Source organism: Accipiter gentilis, chromosome 7 (genome assembly GCF_929443795.1).
Source record: "Accipiter gentilis chromosome 7, bAccGen1.1, whole genome shotgun sequence".
In the NCBI taxonomy this organism is placed as follows: domain Eukaryota; kingdom Metazoa; phylum Chordata; class Aves; order Accipitriformes; family Accipitridae; genus Astur; species Astur gentilis.
Window position 1 is genome coordinate 12,252,439 of NC_064886.1, and position 24,993 is coordinate 12,277,431.

The following is a 24,993-nucleotide window of genomic DNA, read 5'->3' on the forward strand; positions in this document are numbered from 1 at the left end:
AGTTCCTGCTCTCCAAGGGGCAGTCTGTGCAGATCACTTTAACAAATAATGGTGTTGTGGAGTGCTATGTCTTCAAGCACAACTCAAATTCAGTAGAGTCCATTGATCAATTAATACATATGACAGTGTTCTGTTTATAGTCCGGGCTCTAACTTCTGGCTCCCATGTGTGTCTTTTCTCTACTATAACAAGTATGCATGCAGAGCAGCTTCACCCAGGTATGCTGATAACATCCACACTGAAGGATGTCTGACTGCACATTTTCACCGCAGCATGAGAAACTGGCTGCTATTTCAAGTACATTACAGAGGTGCAGCAAGATGGGTTGAGAAGAGGATTGATGTAATTCTACTGTTCTCTGTGCAATGAAAACAAAAATCTTGAAAAGAAGAATTCTGTAGTGATCAACACCATAGTGTCTTGAAAATACCTGATTTGGTTGTTTTAGTTCTTTGCATACCTGCACAAATAAGTACTGGTTTTTTGACAGCATCCTAGTGACTCCAAGAAGAATCATGCATTGCACCAAGACAGAAGAAGCATGAAAACAAGACAAAGCCTTCAGACACATCCTAACAAGACAGAGGTGTTGCCTGGCTACCTCATTGTAGCCTCATCTCATTTCAGCTAGTTTGACAAGTGAAGTCACAGCTCCAAACTCTTTGAAATTATTACCACATACTTGATCCTGTCCAAACAAATTTCTGCAGCATGAGACTGGGGTTTGCCTGGAATTAGCCTGCTCAAGTATTGTGAAGTTTGTCAGTGCATTGCTGGTATTCCTAGGAACAGCACCTTCACACAGGGAAGTGCTGAGCGGTGTCTGATGTTTGGTCCATCAGAGTCCTGGTAGGCATTGCAAGCATAGGATGGGATGAATGACTCTTAGTAGGTGTACTAATTGTATGCAAATTGCATCACTAGAAAAACAGCTTTACAGGACATACTGAGCAGCCTGGAACCATGTTGCTGTTGAACAAAGAGAAGTGCTGAATATGCCCAGTATCCACAATCATCTGTGAGTAGCCTGAAATTTAGATGTAAGCTTCCTGAGATGGAAAATATTATTTGGCCTAAATGACATGTGTTGCTCTGCAGGGAAGACTTAAAGAATTATTCTTTTATTTATATTAACTGGGGTTGCCAAGAATTTAGAGCTATTAATGGGAAAGTTCAAATAACTCGCAGAATTTCAGCAAAGATTTGCCATTCAGTTAAAAATTCCTGTTGGCTATTCAAAGGAAAGTTCTACCCACAGATCATTACATGCTATTTTTAAACAATGAAAAATATCATAAAACCAATGTATGGGGATGTAATTAAATGGGAGCCTCAGGCAAGTAGTAAGACACAGGGAAGATCTTCAAAGTTACTCGTGTGTTTAACTTTCTTTGCTAGCATGTAGCAAATACACAGTATAACCACACCTGTCCTGGAGGAAATTTCAAACTTAGTTGTAAGGGTTACAAAAAATGTTTATCCAGGATGAAATTACTTTTGTGCAGAAGGCAGTCATTATGCTTACTCCTGCTTAAAGAGCCTGGCCACCTTCCAGCTTTAGGCATTGAAAGAAAGCAATCACTGTCATATTTCACTACAGAGGCTGATAGTCACCCAGAATGGTATATAAACAAAAAAAAAAGGGGGGGGGGGGGGGGGGGAGAGACAAGAAAGCTCAGTGTTTTGATGCACAATAATTTAATAAGAAAGAAGTAAAAGATCTTACTGAGCAGGAAATACACAAGGAAAATATTGCCAGGGTCTCATTAAGGGCTGCAAGCAAAGAATTGCTCCAGGGCTATGCATTCCACATATATTACTGTTTCTTTTTCATGGCATAGGAAGACTTACACAATCTTGTCCCACTTTCAACCAGCCAAAGATCATTAATATAACTAATTCGAGGCCATTAGTATCAGGAGGCACTGGAAAGAATAGTCAGAAAACTAAATTAAATTGTTGGCTTGAAAATTACATATAAAAGTGATATTCAGAGATGCACAGTTCACAGTCCAGGAAAGCAATGCCAGTAACAGGGTTTGTGGAGGCACATCTTCCCCCATGTTGGGTGATTGCTCCTTATTCATTGCACATTTAACATGGTCTGCAGCTCCCAAAACCATAACCACTGGATCCATAGGAAGAATATGACCTCCCATAATTGTACAAGCTCCTACAGCCATAGGAGCCACTGAGACCCAGAGAGCTCATGGATCCAAACAAGCTCCCAGTGCTGGATGGTGCTGAGCTGCCCACTATGCTCTCCTGAGGGCAGGAGCTGAGAATGGGTCCTGGGAAGGTCATGACCACGGGTGGTGGGTGGATCACAGCTCTTGAGTCACCACAGGATGTAACACAGGGCTGGCTCCAGGCATTCACAATTGGCTGCAGGCAGGTCACTTCGCAGGGAGCAAGGCTGCGGAAGCTGATCATTTGTCTGTAGGAAGACATCTTCTGGGAATGGAGATAAATCTGAAACACACAAGACTGAGACAACACAAAGCTGAAAGCTTAGATACCAATATAATGGAGATTGTGCTTGGAAGAGAAAGAAAAAAAAGATAGGAAGCAGACCAGAAGGAGACTGAAGATTTCAGTTTTGTCTCAGCAGCCATGTCCATTTTCTCATCTTCTCATGCTCTCCTTCTCTCCTCTGGCACAATCTCTGTTTCTTTTGACTCCTAATTATGGAGCCAATTTGATACATAAAAACACCACCAGCAATCAAAGAAATTGCATATTTGAACTCAATCTATCCCCCTATCCTTTACCATTTCTCCCCTCTTGAATCTGACTCACTGTGACACTTGACCGTTTCTTTTATAAATAACTGCAGAAAAGAACAGAAATACCAGCTAGCACTTATATAGTAACGTCATGTGCTGGTTCAGCACCACCTGTAGTCATTACAATTGTATGAGGCATGTCATTGGTATTCCAGATTTAAGGAAGAGGTAACTGAGGCTGAGAAGTGAATACCTTGCCCAGAGCCATTTGGTGAGGTAACTGGAGAGACGGAGTTAAAATTCAGGCAAGCCTGGTTGTTCATGACAGTGTTATTACCCAGTCTTTCAGATGCTACAGCTGGCACCAGGGCTCCCCTGCATGTTCTTTACACAGGTAAAATGAGCAGCAGCCACAGCCCTGAAGAGCTCATAAAGAGAGTTTTCTTGTCAGAATATCCCATGTTTGGGTGCAAATGCAGTATCAATGAGGTTTCCAGTATAACTAGGACTCCCGTTAATGTGGTCCCAACTGTCCTGCTAAAGATGACTGAGGTGACAGATGACTGTGGCAGAACTAGGAGCTGTGTGTCATTTTGTGGACTCCTTTTCTTTAATCATAAGATCAATTGATCACTCATAAAATCAATTTGCACCTCCTCTTGATCTCTGTCCTGCCTTACTAAAACCCATAAAATGAAAGGCTAGGAATAAAGAAAAGGAATAAAGTTCTGACCATAGCAAGTACATAAAGTAATGCATGACAGGCTTCAAATTAGTTCAGAAATAATTGCAAAGAACAGGACAAAATATTATTGCTAATGGTGGCTTCTTAGTTCAGCCTGAGACTCAGAGTTAACATTTCTTGGTAGTCACCATTACAAGTCAATGAGAAAAAAACAGGGCAGATTCATAAAGGCAGGATGATCAGGCTGGAGAAAATAGGAATTCACTAAATCTCCCTATAAATAAGTTTGCATATTCCAAACTTTCAACTGCTCTGAAAATGCTTGCCCTTTTACAACCTGCCACTGAATAAGTAGGAAACAGCTCTTTCTGAAAGAAAGCTTCAAACATTTCACACATTTCTGAGACTCACAGTTTTCTTTCAGTTAAAATCCTGCATTGTTATAGCAACACTGTAATAGCTATAATGTCAGACTCAGACTTACCCCTTCACAGCAAAGAGCAAGTCAGGAGAAATGGTTAGAGCAGCCCAGAACGGTAAGCGCTTTTATGCCTTTTCTTAGGCAACCAGGAGGATATGAAACATTCTTCATGTATGATGTCCTAATTCATTATTAAACAAAAATTCACTCCACCTGTAACTGCCCCAGATAATGTAATTATTTTGCTCAGCGATGGTGATTACTGTTGCATTCTTGTCATTACTCTGGCAAAGTAATTTTTTTTCTTTTATTGTTTTTTCCTATTTCTCTGATTGCTTCATAGAGCAAAGATTGCTCAGAGGTTTATCCATAAACACAATATGCTGACATACCTGAGATACTACCCCACTTTTTGAAGTCATGCAAGTAAGGGGGCATTGTGCAATTTATCCCATCATACCCACGCGCATTAATTCCTATGACTCTGATATGAGGCACATTAGACTCCATAGACACCTTCCTACTGAGTTATAGGTTTGGAAATGGGAAGCATTTGTTCCCATCCTCCTAGCCAAGAAACAAACACAAAGGACATGTCCCACTTCAAGCTTTAAAAGTACAGGTGGAGTAACCTATAAGCAGGGAGCTGCTGTTATCCAGCCCTGGCATGGGGGACAGGAAACTCAGACAATTAGAAATTCATGTCTAGCTTTCATTGTCAGGGACTCTATGGGATCATTGCTGAAGACCTCAGGGCTCCTGAGTGATGAACTATTCATGGTTTGGGATGAAACAGGTCAGGGAGTCAAGCCATGCATCACCCTACGAAAACTTTGGGCTGGAATCTTAAAGTGCTGTTTCAGCTGATGCAGAAGATTGGCTGCTTACTTCAGTAGATTTCTTCCTTAGATCCAGTACCCTGTTTTCAGTTATTTACTGATAAAACTATTTTCAATAGAGTCTATCCATTTTTTGTATCCAAGTTGGCATAATTTACAAATGCTTTTTTAACTTCAAGAAGATGAGTTCTTCCCCTCTAAAATCCATCCCCTTCTAGACAATTTAAGGTTGAATGGCTAGTTTTGAGTAACCTTGAGACTTCTGTTCTAAAATGCTAATTTTATTTCAGTTCATCCATCAGCATTTGGTAACTGTTACCAAAACTGCAGTGTAATGCTGTATAGGTGACCCATGCAAGAAGGTTGAGGAAGCCTCTTCTCCAGGGCCACCTTGGGATTTCCCTCAGTGTTGTTTTCTAGCAATGCCTAGGGAGACACCATTTAAAGCTACTGATAATTTATGGTGGAGGATACACATAGACAGGAAATGGGAACAGAAACAAAGGGAAGAAGATGTTGTGGGGAAACAATCCACACAGTCTGTTCCTTCTGCCCAAACCACATCTGGTTTCACTTTGATTGGAAGCAGGTGATGACAGTGATGACATGTACCTACAGATACCGATAGATGAATCACATAATTCTTGGAGATGCAACCCTCTTCTAACAATCCTACCCTCCTGAAAGGGCAAAGGGAGCCCATACAAGTATCAACACTGCTGACACCCCAAACTGCTTCTTTTGATTCATGATGTTCAGGGTTACAGCCACATGCTTTGCTTTTGTAATTTTACATACCCACATCCAGATGCCATCTTAATGTTTTCTCCCATATAATGGAAGTTGCATGTGTTTTACTGACTTAAACAATTCACAGCCACTTTTGCCAGTGCAAATATGGTATAGTAAAATATTCAGAGACAAATAGCTCTATGAAAAGCCATGTTAGCATGACATATGGACTACCTTTGCACAGATTCCTCATATGACAAATCACAGTACTGCTGTGGCACATATGAACCCATTGTAAGCAAACAATCATCAAACCGATTTACTAAATTAACATAAAATATTTTTATCTATATCAAGCACATAATTTTATTGTAACACCATCAAAAAAAGACATTCAAACGTATCTGCAAAAACTTCCATGTGTTGATTTTGGATTATTTCTTTACAAGTGTGACTAAAAACTTCTCCTGGCTAGCTTGGATGAACATCACAGTCAAGAATAGCAAAGGGACATCCTTCATTTCAGTTTGTTATTGAAATCCAAACTCTGCTTATTATGCCCAGACATTTCTGTGCAATTCTTCCAAGCCCATGGTGGACGGCTGTGGAGTCAACCATCCAAGAGTGTATCTCATACAGTGTGGGTGGAATTTATCTCATCTGCTAACATAGCACACCCAGGTTGTACTGGCATGTCTACTACACCCTAGGAGGAGTCAAATAACAGCACATGAGAATAGCAATGAAAAATTAGTAACTGCCAACAAGGAGGGGTTGAGTAGCACTTTCTGTTTGAGGAACAGTATTTCTAAGTTCTTAAAAAATAATATTTATGCCTTGGTATGGCTACACTTCAAGCCAAAAAGCGTGACTGCTGTTGATGTGGACACATTAAACTCTGTTGCTGAAATGGCCACAAAACCTAGCTGGAACCATAAAATAAATATTCATAGGGATAACACAAGATTCAGCACTGTGCTCTTGTGGCTTAGCTGAGAGCATGACTCAAGCTGAGTAAATCAGAGTTATGTCAGACACCTCTAGACAAGGTGAATTCAAGTCTCGGAGCTGAAGTGTTGGCATACCCTCCACTTATCTTGAAAATCGTGGTGCCTTTTCCAGATCAGAATTACCGATGCCTCTCCGGGACCACCTGAGATAGCATTGTTGTCAAGATGAAAGTGTCTTGGGGGTGGGGGGAGTTGGTTGGTTTTTTTCTGAGATGACACCAAACTGTTCCCAGCTTCCTTGGGAGCAGAGAGGTTCTCCAGTATCCAGCAGTTCCTTTCTTGGAGTCTTTGATTTTTTAAAACTCTCTCTTAAATATCACAGCTGCTTGTATTATTCTAATGATCTGCCAGTGTAACAGCAGACTCTTTTATCTAAGTGGTATACAATCCTAAGAGCCTAATCAGGCACAGGATGCCATCTTAATGCAGTCTGCTATTAAAGTACTTCTAGGCTATATTCCCATGTGTCCCAAAGACTCGATTTTGGTATTCTCTACAAAGCACAGTGTGCCAGGTTCAGCCAGCTCCTTGTGCACAGCAACAATACAGATATAAAGTGAGGACGAAAGTAAAGTGGATATGTTTATTTTAATATAAAAATATATCTATGCTAAATATTGGCATATTCTAACCCTAATAACAGCACTGTGCATATGTATTCTTTGACTGAGTCCTGAAGCACACATACTTCCCAGTGCAAAGGCATTTTTATGATGGCATTAACCATGTAAGATGCTGATTCTGGTTCCAGCTGCTGGGAAGGAAGAATTATGCATTGCACAGGACATATCCTGGCCCTATGCATGTATGTGCATTTATAATCATCAGCTAATAAAGGAATGTAAGGAAGAGAGGGGTGAAGAAAGGCTAGAATAAAACAAAAAGGGAATGCTATTATTAGGATGCAGCATGATTTTTATTAGGAACAAGAAATGGCATTTACAGTAAAAAAAAAAAAAAAAAAGAAGAAAGAAGGAATGTTTCTAGTTTCTCAGACCTGATTACAAGCAATTTGTCAACAAGGAATGAATGTTTCACACAAGGTGCTTTTTCTTACCTACGGCAAATCTAATTTTTCCAACCAAGTTCTGCTTGGCAGCATGCAGGAAGGCTTTGTTGAGCACAAAAGCCAAAACATATGGAATAGCAAAGTAACTTCCCTGATAAACTTTTTTTTACATCTTCTAGGCTGAACATGAAAACAGAAAACCAGTACATGTGTTCACAGAGAGGCTAAAGCACAAAACGAACCAATTTCTCACCCACAATGTCAGAATGGAAAACACACATTTTGAGAAACCAGTGCAGATTTACAGCACCAACATCACAAGCACAAAAAGCATCAGAAGGACAAGCAGAAGAGCAGTTCCCATGGGTGCTGAGCAGCACCCATAGGTCCCAATGGATTAGCTGGGAGTCATGGGTGCCCAAGGCTTTGGAGAGCTCCACAATTCAGTTGCGCATCCAGGTCTTGCCATCAGTTCCCTCACTGTTTCTCTTGGCATCCACACCTTCTGCCATACTTAGCATGGCCCACAGCCCCCATAGCGCTGGCTCCAGAGCTGGCTGGAGGAGGAGGAGGAGGACAAGGAGGCCCCATAGATAAGGGAGCCCTGCAGGCCCATGGGGCGGCCCAGCCCCCGTGGGGCTGAGCTGCCCACAAAGCTCTCCTGAGGGCAGGAGCTGAGGATGGGGCCTGGGAAGGTGATGACCACGGGTGGTGGGTAGACCACGGCACGCGAGTCCCCGCAGGAGGTGACACAGGGCTGGTTCCAGGCGTTGGCGATGGGCTGCAGGCAGGCCATCTCGCAGGGTGGGGAGCAGCGGGAGCTGAGCTGCTGGCTGGAGGACATCCTTTGGGCAGGGAGGTGAACCTGCAACACACCAGGGAGCCTGAGTCAACCCACTGCTCATGAGCTGCTGCACAGACCACCCTGCTCTGCCTCGCCAGCAGCAGGGAGGCCTCATAGTGTGCCATATGCTGTTGCTCTGCTAAGGCTCGGGTGCTTTTTCTCTCTCTTTCTCTTCCCCCTTCCGTGCCCTCCTTCCTCTCTCCCAGGCATCTCCTCTGCACTCTCCCAGGCTCTCTGCAAGCTGAGTGCTGCCCAAGCTGGCCACCCCCAAAGTGACCTGTGGCAAACAAGCTGGAGATCACCCATCACCAGGTTTTGCAGCAAAACCCACTACATCTACCAAAACCAGTGAGAGGCTTGCATTTTTAAGGAAAAGGGCATAAGATAAGCAGAGTATTTCTGAAAGCTTCAGTTAAACCTACTCAAGCATGATGTTTTAAGTCAGAAAGACTAAGTAGGCTCAAACTTACTCGACACCAAAGATGAGAAGTAAAGAGCAGCTGTCTGAGGCTGGCTGTGCTGTGAGTCCTTTTTATACCCTTTCTTGGGCTGCCCACTGGCCTATGACATGTCGTGAACAAGAACTTAATTAACTCCCAAACACACAGATTACATGTCACTCCTTAACTCCTCATTCATGCAAATAGTTTCCTCACTGTTAACAAGTATTAGTCACCCCAGGTTTTCCTCTAGTGTCTCCCAGGTTCTTCCTTTTTAGAAATCACTCAACTGACTTCCCTAGGTTTGCAGTATGTCAATTTATTTTAAGTTTTTTCTTATAGATACTGAAGCTTCTGTTTCCAAAGTTGTTTTCATACTCTATGTTCATTACAATGTTTTAACTCTGGATATCCCCTTCTTGGAGATTGTTATTAAATTTTCTCTGGGAATATCAAGAAATATGCAAAAGTTTTAATACTTTTTCTGTCCTGGTACAAGTCAGTGTTGAGACACTGAATCACTGAGGATGCTGCAAACACCCAAGTGAGGTGTGGCATTGCAACCATCTCCCATAGGAGTTAGGAGTTTCGTGTTCAGCTCCCTTTACTTTCAGCCACAGCCCCTGGGGTCTGCTCTTGCAGTAGGGTCTCTCCTTGGGAACAAAAGGAAGCACATGGGGCTAGACCCCAACCTCAGGTGTCCTGTAACACAGGATAAAGCATCCTGCTCCCCTGTGTGGCTTTAAAGGATAGGTCTTGCTTTAGTATATTCACATCCAAGTAAAAAAAACCCTCACTATTTTAATAGTTATTGATGGATTTTCCTCACATCAGACACAGTGTCGTAATATTGCTGCAGTCAGAAGGATGTGCTAGCCTGCATGTATTGTACCGTGGTCTGAAGTCTTCAGAGAGACATGGGAAGGAATGTGTAGTTGCGGTTTTCTGTTCAGAAGCAAAAGAAAATACAGAAGACCTGCAAGAGGTTATAAAACAAATCACCTCGCTGCTTTAGTGTGCTGTATCAGACTTGCAGTGTGTAGCTGGGACAAGGAACAAGGCAGATGGAGTAAATCTCCCATCTTTATTCCAGGTATAAGCCCTACAGTGCTTCAGCTCAATATCAGCAGGGATTTAGAGAAGAAAATCAGTCCACAGTGCATTGCACTACTTGTGGTACTGAGGTGTGCTTGAAAAATACTGCCTATGTGGAGCAATTGCGTAAATAAGGTAGTTCTCCAACATTTTTGCCACATTGGTAAAATCAGCAAAATGTTTCAGGAAGTGAAACTGCTTCAAGAAGTTTAAGGAAGAAATAAGAGGGTGTTGGAAGAAACTAATAATTGTCCAAAGATGAATAAAACTATCATAGAAGCCTGGGGAGTGATGTGCATTGTTGTGTTTTGTAACAAACTAAACCTGAAACACAAAGGATGTCTCAACACCCCCAGGCAATCCAGGAGACAGTATATAAGGTCTTCTGGCTGAGGAGTCCTCAGATCACAGGTCCCCACCTCTCCTCTTCGTTGATCCAAGTAAGTCTGATCTCTTCATTTTCTCTTTTATCTTTAGGTACAGTGGGTTTGTGTTATTTTTAACCAACTCCTGCGCATGCAGTCTGAACCTCAATAGTGTCAGCACCTAGCTTTGCATGAAGAATTTTTCCTTGATATTCTCCCTGGCAAACAGGGCAGCTGCAGACCTGTGCAAGCTGCACAACAGCTGCTACAACAGGTCAGAGGGGTTCAGCCAAGACGGGGCTCAGTCCACATGTTTTTACTCTTGGGCTCAGGGTGAACTGACTGGTGCACCTGGGTACAGCTTCTCAGCTGTCTTGGGCAGCGCTCAGCATGCAGAGAGCCTGGGAGAGTGCAGAGGAGATGCCTGGGAGAGAGGAAGGAGGGCACGGAAGGGGGAAGAGAAAGAGAGAGAAAAAGCACCCGAGCCTTAGCAGAGCAACAGCATATGGCACACTATGAGGCCTCCCTGCTGCTGGCGAGGCAGAGCAGGGTGGTCTGTGCAGCAGCTCATGAGCAGTGGGTTGACTCAGGCTCCCTGGTGTGTTGCAGGTTCACCTCCCTGCCCAAAGGATGTCCTCCAGCCAGCAGCTCAGCTCCCGCTGCTCCCCACCCTGCGAGATGGCCTGCCTGCAGCCCATCGCCAACGCCTGGAACCAGCCCTGTGTCACCTCCTGCGGGGACTCGCGTGCCGTGGTCTACCCACCACCCGTGGTCATCACCTTCCCAGGCCCCATCCTCAGCTCCTGCCCTCAGGAGAGCTTTGTGGGCAGCTCAGCCCCACGGGGGCTGGGCCGCCCCATGGGCCTGCAGGGCTCCCTTATCTATGGGGCCTCCTTGTCCTCCTCCTCCTCCTCCAGCCAGCTCTGGAGCCAGCGCTATGGGGGCTGTGGGCCATGCTAAGCATGGCAGAAGGTGTGGATGCCAAGAGAAACAGCGAGGGAACTGATGGCAAGACCTGGATGTGCAACTGAATTTAGGAGCACAGCTCTCTGAAGCAGTGGGAACCTATGGGTGCTGCTCAGCACCCATGGGAACTGCTCTTCTGCTTGTCCTTCTGATGTTCTATTTTTTTTTTAATGTCAGTTTTCTCAAAATGTGTCTTTTCTGTTCTTAGAAACCAAATTACTGATTATTCAAAAATTGTTTCTCACCGTTAGAGCACTAAAGCAGTAGTGTCACTCAAAACTGGTCCATTTATGGTTTTGTTTGTTTGGAACCATGAATTTTTTTCTTTGGTACTTTATATCGATACCCATATGTCTAACAGCAAAAATTCACAGATGTCACCTTGCACTGTGATTTGTCCAGTCCATTTGAAACTTTAACCAAGAAAGCAGAACAATGTACTGAAAATAAATCAATTTGATGCAGACTATTAAGTTGGCCCTTTTTTAAAACACTGAAGTCGATCTTGTGTTTTTCTTTTACTTTGCTTAAAATACACACTTTTTGCTCTCAATAAACACTTATGATTGCCTCCAAATAACATTCACCTGTTTGCTTTCTTCTCTGTTTTGTGGTAATGAAGCCTCTGCAAACCATTCCCTTATCTTAGAGATCTGTAGATGAGCATTATGCTCTTACAGACAGTGTTTATATAATGCCCATCGATTCATTCATCAGGAAATTCTGCTTAGAACATGCAGAGCTTGCCTGTGTGCCTGATTTAATCTTTACAAGGGAGCAGTTGTGAGAGAACTGCCCAACCCTTAGATAAAATATTCAAGACCAGTGTGAAGTACTAAGTAGCCACTCCAAAAGTGTTTTAATAGCTCATCCCTACTTCCCCTACATTTCCATGTTTTTTTTACCAGAACTATTGTAATGCCATATACCATAAAAAAAAAAAGAAAAAGATTATGGTATAATTCTATATGACACAGAGAAGTAAAGACAATATTAGACAATGCACAGCAGCAAAGGGAACTTCCCAGAGACATTCAGAGACAGAAAATTAGCTAGTGATGAAACCCCAGTCTGAGATATAGGAAACTTGAATCTGCCTTCTTACTGTGTACTTTCATATCTAGCTTTCTGAGATCATAAAACTGCCTCAGCTGGGATCATAAATACCCAAGAGCAGATATCTTTTGCTACCTTAACTTCTTATTACTGTGCAAAGTAAAGGAGCTTCCTGGCAGAATCCTAAGAAACAGGGAAGCAGAAATTGGAGCCTACAGGAGGTCAGCAGAGTCACATTTCAAAGTACAACCAGAAAATAACCAGAAGAAGAATGTAATAAAGGAAAATAGAGCTAGACAGTTCTCAATAAAGAGGGAGCAGTGATCCAGCAGTGCTCAGAGACCAGCTGGAAGCAATAAAAAATTGCTTCGAGGTAAATAGAGCAATTACCCAAGTAGCCCCTCAGCTGTTGCTCACTGTTGCATTAACCCTATTTAGCATAGTACTGCAGAGTACCTAGTCTTTCTTGTCAGTACCTCTCTGGAATTCTGGATCATCATATAGTGTTTTAAGTACAAGTAAATGGGGAGGATTGAATATACAATGAAGATATAGCCAACTATGTCCTTCTGTAGACAGCTGGATGTTACCTATGCTGTTGCAGGTGTGCTCGGCTAGCTGCAACTTTCCAGTAGGTGTCCGATGTTTTACTTCCTGCATGTGTGTGTGGCCATAAAAATAATGGTAAGCCTCCCTTCCATTCCCTGTATGGTTTTCTGTCTCCAGTAATTTTCTAGCAGTGCAAATTGGTGCAGTACAAGGTATAAAGCAGGCATACAACATGGGAAAACTCTTTGCTGAACAGAGGACTAACAGGGTGGGTTTGATTAGTTAAGGTCTTCACTCATCTCTTGCTACAGGGCTTTAACTAGGATGGAAGCACCAACACTCTGCACAGGAGGATCTCTCAATTGTGCTGTTTCATGAAAACAGACAGAAAGCAAAACCAGAATGCTAAAATTATGATGCAGTGTGATTTTTTTAATGGGTGATAGAGGAGGAAAGTTTACAAAAGCAAAACATGATCATACAGAAAATGAGGAATTTGAGGCTTTTACAAATGAGGTTTCTTGTTTCAGGAAATTTCATTTCAAGCACAGTGTTCTTTTCTTCTTTTGTAGCTGTAAGTTTGATGATGCAGTCCAGTTTTCATCTGTTAACATAACTCTTGATTGACATCAGGCAGTGTCAAATGGGAGAAATCACAGTATACAAACTTTTTCATTATGCTTTTGTATAATGTTATTAGATTGAATGTAGAAGGAGTATTAATCATTTGAAAATTTGGACTGAGAAGAATAGAAGAACACATTCATAGCTAAGAAAGGAGAAGTACATAAGCAGGTACAAGCACAAATGCAACATAAAGTGTTAGCAAGAATCAGCCTTTTTATGTCACCATCTTAAAACCCCATCTTACTCTTGAGTTTGGATCTTGCATTCAGTATCCTGACTGCTCTTGGTGCAAGTATACTCCTGCTGGGTTTGGCAGGGCTCACACCTTCTAAAGCGATAACTACTGAATCTCTGAGAGCAATACGGGTACAAGAACTTGCTTTCCTGTGATGCCCCATAAGCAGAAGAACCTCTGTAGCCATAAGATCCCCCATAGCCAAGTGAGGTCCCAATAGGAACTGGTGCTGAGGATCCTACTACACTTTCTTGAGGGCAGGAGCTGAGAATTGGCCCAGGAAAAGTGATGACAACAGGAGGTGGGTAGACCACTGCCCTGGAGTCACCACATGATGTGACACAGGGCTCGTTCCAGGCATTGGTGATGGGCTGTGGGCAGGCCACCTCCCATGGTGTGGAGCACTGGTAGCTGCACAGCTGTCTATAGGAAGGCATTGTTCTGTAGTGGATCTGAAACACAGGAAGACAGAAGACTATGCATAAAGCAATTCAACAGTAGGTCAGATATTTATGTTCAGGCACTCAAGCATATCTGATGAGTGGCTTCCTGAACAGAGATGATCATAGAATGGTTTGGGTTGGAAGGAACCTTAAAGATCATGTAGTCCAACCCCCCTGCCATGGGCAGGGACACCTTTCACTAGATTAGGTTGCACAAAGCCCCATCCAATGTGGCCTTGATGTGGCTTCATAGTTCTTGGCTCTCTCTTCCACCTTTTAGTCACACTGTTTGAGTTGCATTTATCTTTTGCCCTTGCTAAACTCTCAACATTTCCTAACCTTCCCATGGACATCAAACAACCTACCTTTTTGACATGTCTATACATAATGTGCCAGAACATCTCCAAAGAGCTACACTGTAAGCTTCAGTTGTGTTCTTTTGCAAAGGAGCACAAACTTATCTGTACTTCATGAGACCAATGGCCATCTCGCCCAGCCCCCTTTTCTTGGTAGTTAACCTGTAGGACAGGATTTATAGGCACACCTGAAGTGGTTGTTCCCCTGGTTATATCTACCCAATTCCAGCTGTCAGTGTTTTAGGACTTCCAACTTGTAAACCTTTGATAAAATTGTTGGTTGTACAGCAAGGGAAGTAGCTGTGCATATATGAGTTCACCACAGGACTACTCAAAGGCACAGTCTAGGTTTTGTTAGAATTGGATCTTTTTATCAAGCCAGTGAGGCGATGAGGTAATTCCAAATTAAAACCAATAAGCACTACAGCAATAAAGATTTAGGACTATCTGTTACATAGGGCTTCAAAACTGAGCTTCAGCCTCTACTAAAGCCAAGATAAGGCTGCAGCTGCTTTCTGTACTAGCTTTAAGAACTGAAAGTCACAAATCCTTGAAGCATTTAGTAAGGACTGCAGTAGTCCCTCAAGAAGCTGGATAATACCAGCCCCAAGCTCTCTACAGGATCAGTGAGATGCTTTTAGAGAGAGACTGGCCCTGTTAGTGCCACAGCAGGCATTTATGTAGGATTCAGAATTATCATTAAAAGAGTGTATCAAAAAGGCACAAAGAATTAGAAACTTACTCAGGTCCCAGAGGAGAAGTCAGGAGAAGCTGTTGGGAGAGATGTGAGCAGTGTGTGTTTTTATACTGCTGCTCAGATAGCCTGGAGGATCTGAGGAACCATTTGCACATGATGTCTGATTAGATTCAAGACAGAAGTGATTACACGTAACACCTCACAGCATATAATCATTTTGCTCACTGTTTGCAGTTATTAGGCAATTCCCAGCTTTCCTTTACATCTTGCTACATCATCCCTCTAAACTATTTAATCAGGTTCAGATTCGTCAGATTTCAGCCTCTCTGAAACAATCCTCAGGCTTTACCCTTCTGCAGTAATGAGTTAAGTTAAAACCATCTGGTTGACAACTGCATTATATTTGATAACTTTTATATTTTAAAATCCACTTGGAAATGGGAGACAGACTGTAAATATTAACCTTGAGGCTCCAAGGTGTAAGTATACTTATTTTTCCTGCTTCACATCCCCATTTCAGCTGCTCAATCAGGGTCTGATGTGCTGGCACTGACAAGCCAGCAAATCTGTGACAATTCACTTTAAAGCAGAAAATGAGCATTTGGTTAATGCATAGTAGAAACACTGCTGACTTTAAATTGCACTTCAGACCTGTATGCATTTCTTGTACAGATCTTGTCACCTGAACAGCCAGAGCAAAGGGCAATGTATGGTCTGAAGAGAGCCTTTGCTCAGACTCTGCTAAGAGCTGCTGTTTATACCCCCACCCCCACCCCCGCCCTGCCCTCATCTTTGCTTTACAATTAGCTCTGTGTGCACTCTGGGACAAAATTATTTCCAAACTTAGGTGCAAGACCCTCATCTGCTCCAATTGAATGTGACCCCACTGAACTTAGCTGGTCTGTCTCAGTTTATATTATGTTCTCTGTAATGGTTTCAACAATGTTTTCCTAAAACACTCCAACTCAGTAATTTTGCATCTAGCTGTCTCTCCAGTGCATGTCTTCACTCCAAGTCTCAATATTAGTATTTTCGGAACTGGGCAATATCTGTATTCTTGGCCACAGGCAGCCTTGTTTTCAGAAGCCAGGTGGCACAGAGTACTTCCCAGGAGGGAATCAGGATTTGTTCAAGATATCTCAATTTGAGTGAGAAAAATAATTGATTTTTCTAGAAGATGTCTTTAAGGAGGGTCTCAGTGGTCCTGAGAAACCAAAAAATGCCTTAGCCCTCAACTTTTCCTGTAACACATACAGTACAGGAGACATACAGAGAGGGGAAATTCCATCTTTGTTTATTATCACTGCCCTCTGACAGGATTCTTCAAGGCAAGACTTTATGTAGCAGCTACCCGATGGACATCAGGGGTTGACTCCTTGATCAACACAGCAATCAGTCAGATTGACAGTGGCCAGTTATCTGGGGGGATGCAAAGGATTCAGCTCACAGACTCTCAGCAAGTAATGAATTACAGCAGTAAAGTCCATTGGACATTACTGTGGTATCATGGACCATGAAGCCAAGTGCCTAATACTACTTAAGATGGAGAAGGATGATAAAGTCAAACAATCACAGAAAAGGAGCTTGATTCATTTCCACCCAAAACCAACAAAGGGAGTGGATTGATACCAGGAAGGACCTGGTCATTGAAGTTTTGAAAGGAAACGAACCATGAGATGTAGCATTGTGCAACGCCATGATGAAGCAGGGAACACCATAGTAATTAGGATAAGTCAGAAAATTTTTTGCATCATCAAGGTGAGCTGCATATGCAACAAATATCAGTTGGTAAAGCAGCAGGTCCTCATGAGAAAGGTTGTTTCATATACACAAGGAGTTTAAGAAAGTAGAAAACAGTGCTCAAATGTAATTTTTTTTTTTTTTTTTCTGGACACTCCTCTTGTGATATGACCTCTGCTAACTTAGCTAAGATTAAATTTACTCAATACTTTCCCAAATATTGAAATGCAGATAGAAGAGCAGCTTTAGTTGTTAACTGTATACTCTGCTAAAACCATGATTCTTGTAAGAGTTTGATATGAGTCTATCTCCTGGGAAGGCTTTTCTGCCTTTTCAGCTTGAAATAATCTGTGAAAACGTGTTTATAAATTATTAGGCAGGGACTTCTATGACAGCAGAAGATTGCTTAGGGTACCCTATTACTCTTATTTTCACACGGGTCAATCTTTATGCATAATCTTTAAAGAGTTTCATAATTCCTAAAACTGAAAGCATTTTGCTGTAGGTGACCTCAGCTTTGTAGGTTCAGCTTCAGTGCAAGGTTGTGAGTATCCTCAGCAGACTTTACCAGCTGTCTGACAATTCGCACCACCCCTGAATTTTCTACACGTATAGAGAAGGAAGGACTTCTATATGGCCATTTTGAAGTGTAACATTATCAGACTTCTTGTTTAACCATTTACTTAACATCCATATTCCATTCAGATGAATCAGAGGCAATTCAGGTGTGTTAGGTGTGCACAGGCGGTTTGTAACCATTTAGGGTCTGTCTGGGGAAAAAAGAAAATGTCAGAGACATCAGAGATGAGATGTCTGACCAATGCCATAGACTTGTAACAGCTCCACTTGCAGATCTTCAGCTGACGCTGAGAGATGAACAAGGAAGACTGTATCAAAATGTGCATCTAAGTGCTGTTTCTCCAGAGGTTTCATGGAAAGATGGCTAAGGCTTATACAACAGGAAATACTATTTACATCTTCAAAGTGCCAGAGTGGCTCAGCTGCAGTAAGTAAATCTAAGCTGGGAGTCAGTGGCCACAGTCCTGTCCCTGCCCTTTACTGAGCTGTGGTTTTGTGGACTGGCAGGAGGAAAACAGATATCCCTGCACAAATACCCCATGCTCTCTGTTTATTTTTCTTAATACCACTGTGTTTATCTCTTTCACCGATTTCATCAAAATATTTAAAGGAAATGCAAGGTAGAAAAATAAACAGTGAAGAACAAAAGAAACAGTATTAGCACAGGGCAAGAAGGTGATGGAGGTGCAGACTGCTGGAATTTTAAATGGTCTGCTTTGCTCTTTTCTTACTTCTGGCTTCATCCTGAAAGAATGTCTTGCTCTCTTAAGTGGTCCTTGTGGACTTAATGCTGACAGATCATCTCCCGTGAGTGAGACCTGATGCATACAATGTTTGGGTGCATCAGCAGCTTCTCCTTGACCTTTGTGACCCTTCTGTAAAATTGCATGGCCCACTATTTTTCCTTCCACGTTTATTTTACTACTTCTGGATGGAAACAGGTTTTCTGCCTTTCCGCTGGCCTGTGAGGGCAGGACCTGCTGCTGAAAGTAAAACCCACCCAAATTCTAACCGTAACGATGCCAGGAATAGACAAACCTGTATTTTCCTTCCCAGCTCTTCCTCTGAATCAGAAACTGATGCAAAGATAAACACTTTGCCCTGATGTCTCAACTGTCTTTCCTGTAACAACCACCTAGACCACAGGGGTGTTGTGAAAATGCTGTCTTTTAAAGTAAGAGCTGCATTCTTAACCATGTAGTCTAGGGCTGGGGGAAGCCACACCTGCACCCGCCCAGCTGCTGGCTTTGTGCAGGGTGAGGTCCCAGCAAGACTGTGCTCAGAACACTTCCCAGTGGGATTTTCTCTGTGGCTGGTGTCCAAGAGACAGACAGATGTTCATCCCATTTGCCTATGTTTGGCTACCCATCACAATGGCACATATGCCCCAGGATAGCGGCCTGGGTGTGTTTGGACAACAGGTCTGACAAACCTGTTTGAGAAGATGCTGGAATTCTACCACTCTATCCATGATCTGTGCACTGCACTACACTCAGCATTGCTGTCTTGGGCCTCCAAGGATTTATTGTGCTGACCAACTTAAAACATGGCTGCAGCCCACTGCAGATTGTGATTTTGTCTTGGCTGATGAGCATGGCAACAATGTGGTTAGTTAAATCCAGGTAAGCCAGGAGTTCATGCCCCTCAGCATGTGGAAAACAGCATTTTCAAGACTGTGTAAGTCGGACCATCAGAGATTTTTACTGTCATTTTGGGAGAGGAAGAAGTCAGTAATCTTCATCAGGCTTGCTGTCTCAGGATGTATTTATTTCTCTGTTCAGGGGAAAAGGCCTCTGTGAGCTTGTTGTGGCAAGGAGTGAATAGATATCCTTTTGCTGTACACTGAATCCTGAAGTATGCCCATGCCTTCCAGGCTCCCCTTACCCCTGACTTTTTCGTAGCTGTGCCTGACCCTCATTTCCTTTTCTTTCCCATGTACTTCTGGGATGTGCTGGGAGAAATGAGATTGTGGCTTGGACATAATTGCTGCCAGGTGGCCTAAGGAAAGGCTCCACAGATGCTTCACTTGCTTGTGAGGTATTGAGGCTCACCATGCTCACAGGGACAGTTGCATTTTCAGCACCAGAATGCAGGAAATAGGGGGCTGAGGTAGAGTTCACTGTGTATGTGCCTGCATCAGATTTTGGTTTGGATCCTAAGGCTATCAAACACAGCAAAAACATAGTACTTGTATAACATCCATGGCTATGAAACATTTAGGGGTTGTATCAAGGTCTGGATTTCCTTTTAACACCTTAATTAATGCAAAAGACTAGTCATCGAGGATTATTTTAGCATCAGTGGGCTAAAGATTTACAAACCATACAAATAAAAGCAGAAAACAATATTGTGATGCAGAAAGGATTTTATTGGAACTGATATATGGGTTTTATCAGACTACAGCAATACTGTAGGAAACAATACAGAGAAATAAAATTAAATCTACAGGAAAACAAAGTAAAAAGAGGTTGAACACAGAGCCAGAACATTGTGAGCAGAGATCTAATACAAGTGGGAAATACAGTGTCTGGGCTTGTTTCTCAGGATGGATGAGCATGCCTGGCTCCTGAGGACTCTTGCTGCCTCTCTGGAAGCCATGCTCCTCCTGTCACTCAGGTTGTGAATTTGTATTTGTTTCTTCTGGGTCTTGCTGTCCAGGGAAACCTTGCAGGGCTTAGCAGGGTGGTGTATCCCGCAGCTGCGGGAATAGCAGGGGTAGGAGTACCTGCCACCCAGGTAGGCACCGGAACCAAAGGAGCTCTGGGCATTCAAGGAGCTCCCATAGCCAAAGGAGCTGCCTATCTCCAGTGGGGCTGAGGTGCCCACGAAGCTCTCCTGAGGGCAGGAGCTGAGGATGGGGCCCGGGAAGACGATAGCCACAGGTGGTGGGTAGACCACGGCATGGGAGTCCCTGCAGGAGGTGACACAGGGCTGGCTCCAGGCGTTGGCATATGGCGCGGGGCAGCTCACATCACAGGCCTGTCCTTTGGAAGACATCCTTCTGGCTGGAAGTAAGCCTGAAACACACAGGGTGGGGAAAGCATGAGTCAGGGGTGACAGTGCAGGTGCGTTTGCAAAGGGGAACCCTCGAGTATTCAAAGCAGTGACAGTGAAGGAACACATTCAGAGGGTGAGTGACACAGGTAAATCTGTTTAGAATTAAAGGTGAGAAAAACAAAATGCATTTTACTCTATTTCCTATTACTCTGTTTCACATCTTGAAATAGTTCTTACAACACTCCTTATCTGAATTTCTTAGAAGGAAATTGAACTGACATGTTAGCTCAAACCCTCCCCTGCCCCATAAAAAACATGACTGACTTGGTTGAACAGCAGAAGGTAAATGAGACTGCAAGAGAAGTGGTTTGAACACTCTGGGCTACAGGTGCTTTTATACAGTTTCTCAGTTTGCCCTGGGGAAGTGAACCATTCTTGCCCTCATTTGTACTCATTGTCCCTCAAATACACTTTTATGCATGTCACTCAATCAAGGTAACTGTTGTGCATATTGTTTCTCCTAAGTGCAAAACTGCACCTCGGATGGTTTTACATCTACTTCATAGTCCCTAGATATCTTGTATGTCAAACGCGGGGGGGGGGGGGTACAATTTCCATCTTTGTTATAACTCTGACTTTACTGGGGACAGAGTAAGATCAGGACTTACTTTGCTATGAATCTGTAAATTAATTTTTCAAATTATGTTGTCTTATAATTTAACCAGTATCTCTGTATGAGCTGGCCATGTATTGGTGTTTGCTTGTCTTTCACAGTGTTATAAATACTAAGTCAGAACTGGAGATCAAGGTCTCAGACCTTCGTCCAAAGCCATAGTAGTCTGTTTGAACCTTCTATTACTATTTCAGTTTAACATTTTTGCTTTTTCTAGCAATTCATTCACAGACAAAATTTGAGTTTTGGAAACAGTGATTGTAAATCCTGCTTTTTAAATTCAAAGTCCATCTTCAGCATTAGACTGTTAGGTACAAATTGTCATCATGGGAAATACTTTTGCAATACCCAGAACTGAGCACTGCAAAACAGGGTACTAGCTTGTGCCCTGTTTAATGACAGGTCTTAATTTTTACATATGAAACATAGAAATTAATATCCAGCTTTCAGCTAATGTAACTGGGCTTAGAAACAAGGCAGAAGCATTGTCATGATGATCAGCCTTGACTTAGGGAATACCCTTTACTAATCCTAAAGATTTCATACATCAACATGCATTATTTACTGTATTTGGAAACAGAAATGCAGAAATAATATGATTAAATCTTAGCAACCTGTGTTAGCCACCATGTCCCTGTCCTATTATTTTTCTGGACTGAGACATGCTAGAAAGTCTGGGTCAGTTATGTTCGAGGGTACTGATTGCACAGTCTTAATTTCCTGTAAATGAGCTTTTCTTCTGTGTTGCCTAGACAGAAATTTTTTCTCCCATTATGTCTTGGAGATGTGTATTTAGGTTGTCAGTGTCTTGGAGCTGGACAATCTCCTGTTTTGTTTCTTACAGTTCTCCAAACAATGGTTCTTGACTTAGTGTCACAGTGCAGGAGATAGAAGAATGAGGACTTGGTGTGCTGAGTGCTCCTCCCAGCTCTCCCACTGGATCAAAAAGTGTGGCTGAGTACATTAGTTAACCTCAGTCTTTTAATAATCCCATCAAGAAATCAACAATAAAAATTACCCAATGCCTTTGTGTGTTGTAAAAATGTTTGTGTATAAAGCAGTGAAAACCCAAAGATTTTGCATTCTCTTGAGATATAAAAAGAAAAGACTAAGATTGAGAAATGAGGATGGGAGTATTAAAATGAGCGGCAACTAAACTGGCATGATCACAAAGCAAATGTGATTTCCAGGGAAGGAGTTAAAAAGGGCTCCATAGACTGAGAGCATTTCCAGAGACTAAGGAGGAAGAAGGCTATTGAGTGAGGATGAAGAAAAGAAGATAATGATTCAGAAGTGCCTGGTCTGGAGGAAAAGTAATTGGCACAGGTCTGGCACCATCTGGTCATTGCTTTCCTTTTAGAAGGGTGACTGGTCACTCAGCTCAGGAGACCTCTGCCTGGTATAGACCTGCCCTCCATACAATATTCAGAAAGTTACTCTTCTACAGCTAAGTATAAAGTATGGTTGGAATTTATATGCAGAAATAATGAAGATTAGATAACCCGCTAGAAGTCAGCAAAGCCCTGCATGCTCCTCAGACCCTCAAGTGTCATGGCAGCATGAATATGTATTACACAGTGTACATCTTAAAGACTTGCAGAGGGTCACTTTTCACAGTCATTTCCATGGGGTAGTATCTGCCTTATAAACACAGAAAGAAAATAATTGTAGATGCCTGGATTATAGACATCCTTCACCATCACTCATTCTTCCATCATCCCTTTGAGAGTATGCCCTAACTCAGATGACCATTAGTGCTGCATTGGCAACCTTGACTGTCATCCATTTGGCTTTTTAAGGATTTAATTCCAGGGTATTTCATGGGACCAAGGAAAGTGTATTGCAACACTTGGAGAGTCGAGGGTAAGGACTCCCTGCTACTGCATTCCAGGTCTGACAGATACTGGGGCTTTGGGGGTTTGCCCATGAAACTCATTTCATTTAAACTGATCTCATGGATCAATGCATATTTTGGGTGCACACCACAGCCAAATTTTCATCTGATTTCTTCTGCCTCCAAGTTAACCTTTCCCATTTGCAGTTTTGTGCTATAGTAAGTATTTTTCCCAGCAGGTAAAATACTGTTCTGTGCAACCCTGTATAACACCCACATGAAATGGGAAATGACGACTGATGATTTCTAGAAGAAATGATTAAAGCAGAGGCCAAATAATTTACCAAACGTCTCTTGGCAAGTGAGCCTCTGGGAGGAGATCTCAGGCATGCCTTGTACTTGTTAGTGTTATTATTTATAATTATAATTGTATTATCTCTTTAGCTTATCTAAATGAGGTTGGCACCCAGATACCATGAAAATAGAGGGCTCGGACAGTCACTGCTGTCAGGAACCAATAAACGAAACCAAGTAGTTTTAGGTATGGTGAAAGGAAGGATTACTATACCCACTGGGAGGAGCCTCCTGCAGCAAGTGCAGAGGGCAGGTTGTCCTTGTCCCAATGCACAGAGGACAACTAGGGCATTGAAAAACCTCTCCCCAAATTCTTGGCAAAGGTTATGCTGGAAATCTGCTCCAGACCACTGTGCCTTCACTGGGACATCTTTACCTTGCCCTGAGTCTACACTTGATGTTATTTTCTATTTTCCATGTTGTAGTTTCCTTGGCAGGTTCAGGAGCAAGACCAGGGTAATGTCTCTGTTTATAATAAATAGCAAAGAAAACCGAGCATTTCCATCCTGCCTGATAAATCCACAGGAGGGCAGATTACAGCTCACAGTAGGGCAGGGATATGGTTCCTTAAATGAGTTTTCCTGTCAAGGGGGAATCATCATATGTAATCTAATTCAGCTCTCCAATTACTAAACGCTGTAAGCATTTAACATATAAATCCTTTAAGATCATCAAATTTATACATAGGTGTAGGAGGACCCCAGCATTTGACCACTCACTTTCATCTGTGGTCTGTTACATCAGGTGAGGAGCTGGATACAATTTTCCAATTGTAAATTTATTTATTGCAAACTCCTGCACATAGCTAGACCAGGATCTACTGTCTGAAAGGGCCCAACATGATGTTTCAGAACAAAGGAGTTGTTAAAAGCTGTACTGTTCAGAGTAACTTGTGCATGAGGCTAATTCCTTCCTAGCATTTCTAAGCAAGGGTTTCCTTGCCCTTTTTCATGTTGTTTTTAACTAGGGCAATATATAATAATATTCACCATGAATGAAGTGGGATAAGAAGACTTCTACAGCCTGTAAGTCCCCCTCTCTCCACCACCCCTTCAAAACAGGCTGTAGAAACTCACTACTAACATTACAAAAGCCCTTATATTACAGAGCTGCTTCTCTGTAGCTGTGAACAGGATGATCACCATAACTGAAGCACCCGAGGGCTGTGGTCTATAGATTATTTTTTTTTCCCTCCACCTATTGAGGAAAAAGAGAGTGGGGATAAAAAGGGACCAGAAAAGTATCTTGCCAAGGTGGTTAAGTTTCATCTCCCTTTGCAACTAAAAGGTTTGGAAAATTTTACACCAAGCATGACAAAATCAAGATTTTTTATTATTATTTTTTTTTTAAAGTCTATTTTGTCAAATCAACAATCCTCTGTTCTACTGATCTATGTGTTTTGAAGCTTGGACAAGAGGAAGAAGGAAGCTAATTTCTGCAATCAGTAGAAAGAAACTAAGGGTGAATACTATCCCTATTTTGAGATAGAAGATTTCTGTAGGCTGCAACACAGATGTGGTACTATTCAACTAATAATTGCTTAACAGCAAACAATATGCAGAGATTCCTCCACCCGTTGACATGACAAATGCAGGAAAGTTTGTTTTGTAACCAGGAAGGACTGCATGCCCGAAGCATGGCTCAGACCCTGGAGCTGCTCCGAGGAACCGTATAAAAGTGCTTGGAGCACAGAGCTCTTCAAACCACTCTTCTTGGCTTCT

At 42.5% G+C, this 24,993-nt stretch overlaps 2 protein-coding genes across 2 annotated transcripts; both read right to left on the reverse strand.

Annotated features, from left to right (window-relative positions):
- Positions 1–2,094: 2,094 nt before the first annotated feature.
- LOC126041092 (scale keratin-like) lies at positions 2,095–2,451 on the reverse strand. The gene has a single exon (XM_049806361.1). The coding sequence runs from the start codon at positions 2,449–2,451 to the stop codon at positions 2,095–2,097; it is 357 nt and encodes a 118-aa protein (XP_049662318.1).
- Positions 2,452–7,936: 5,485 nt separating this feature from the next.
- LOC126041326 (feather keratin 4-like) lies at positions 7,937–8,266 on the reverse strand. Its single transcript, XM_049806821.1, has one exon. The coding sequence runs from the start codon at positions 8,264–8,266 to the stop codon at positions 7,937–7,939; it is 330 nt and encodes a 109-aa protein (XP_049662778.1).
- Positions 8,267–24,993: the final 16,727 nt, after the last annotated feature.

What these genes read in the sequence shown, in the direction of transcription:
- LOC126041092 (XM_049806361.1), bottom strand. Translation starts at nt 2,451, where the DNA reads ATGTCTTCCTACAGACAAATGATCAGCTTCCGCAGCCTTGCTCCCTGC.
- LOC126041326 (XM_049806821.1), bottom strand. Translation starts at nt 8,266, where the DNA reads ATGTCCTCCAGCCAGCAGCTCAGCTCCCGCTGCTCCCCACCCTGCGAG.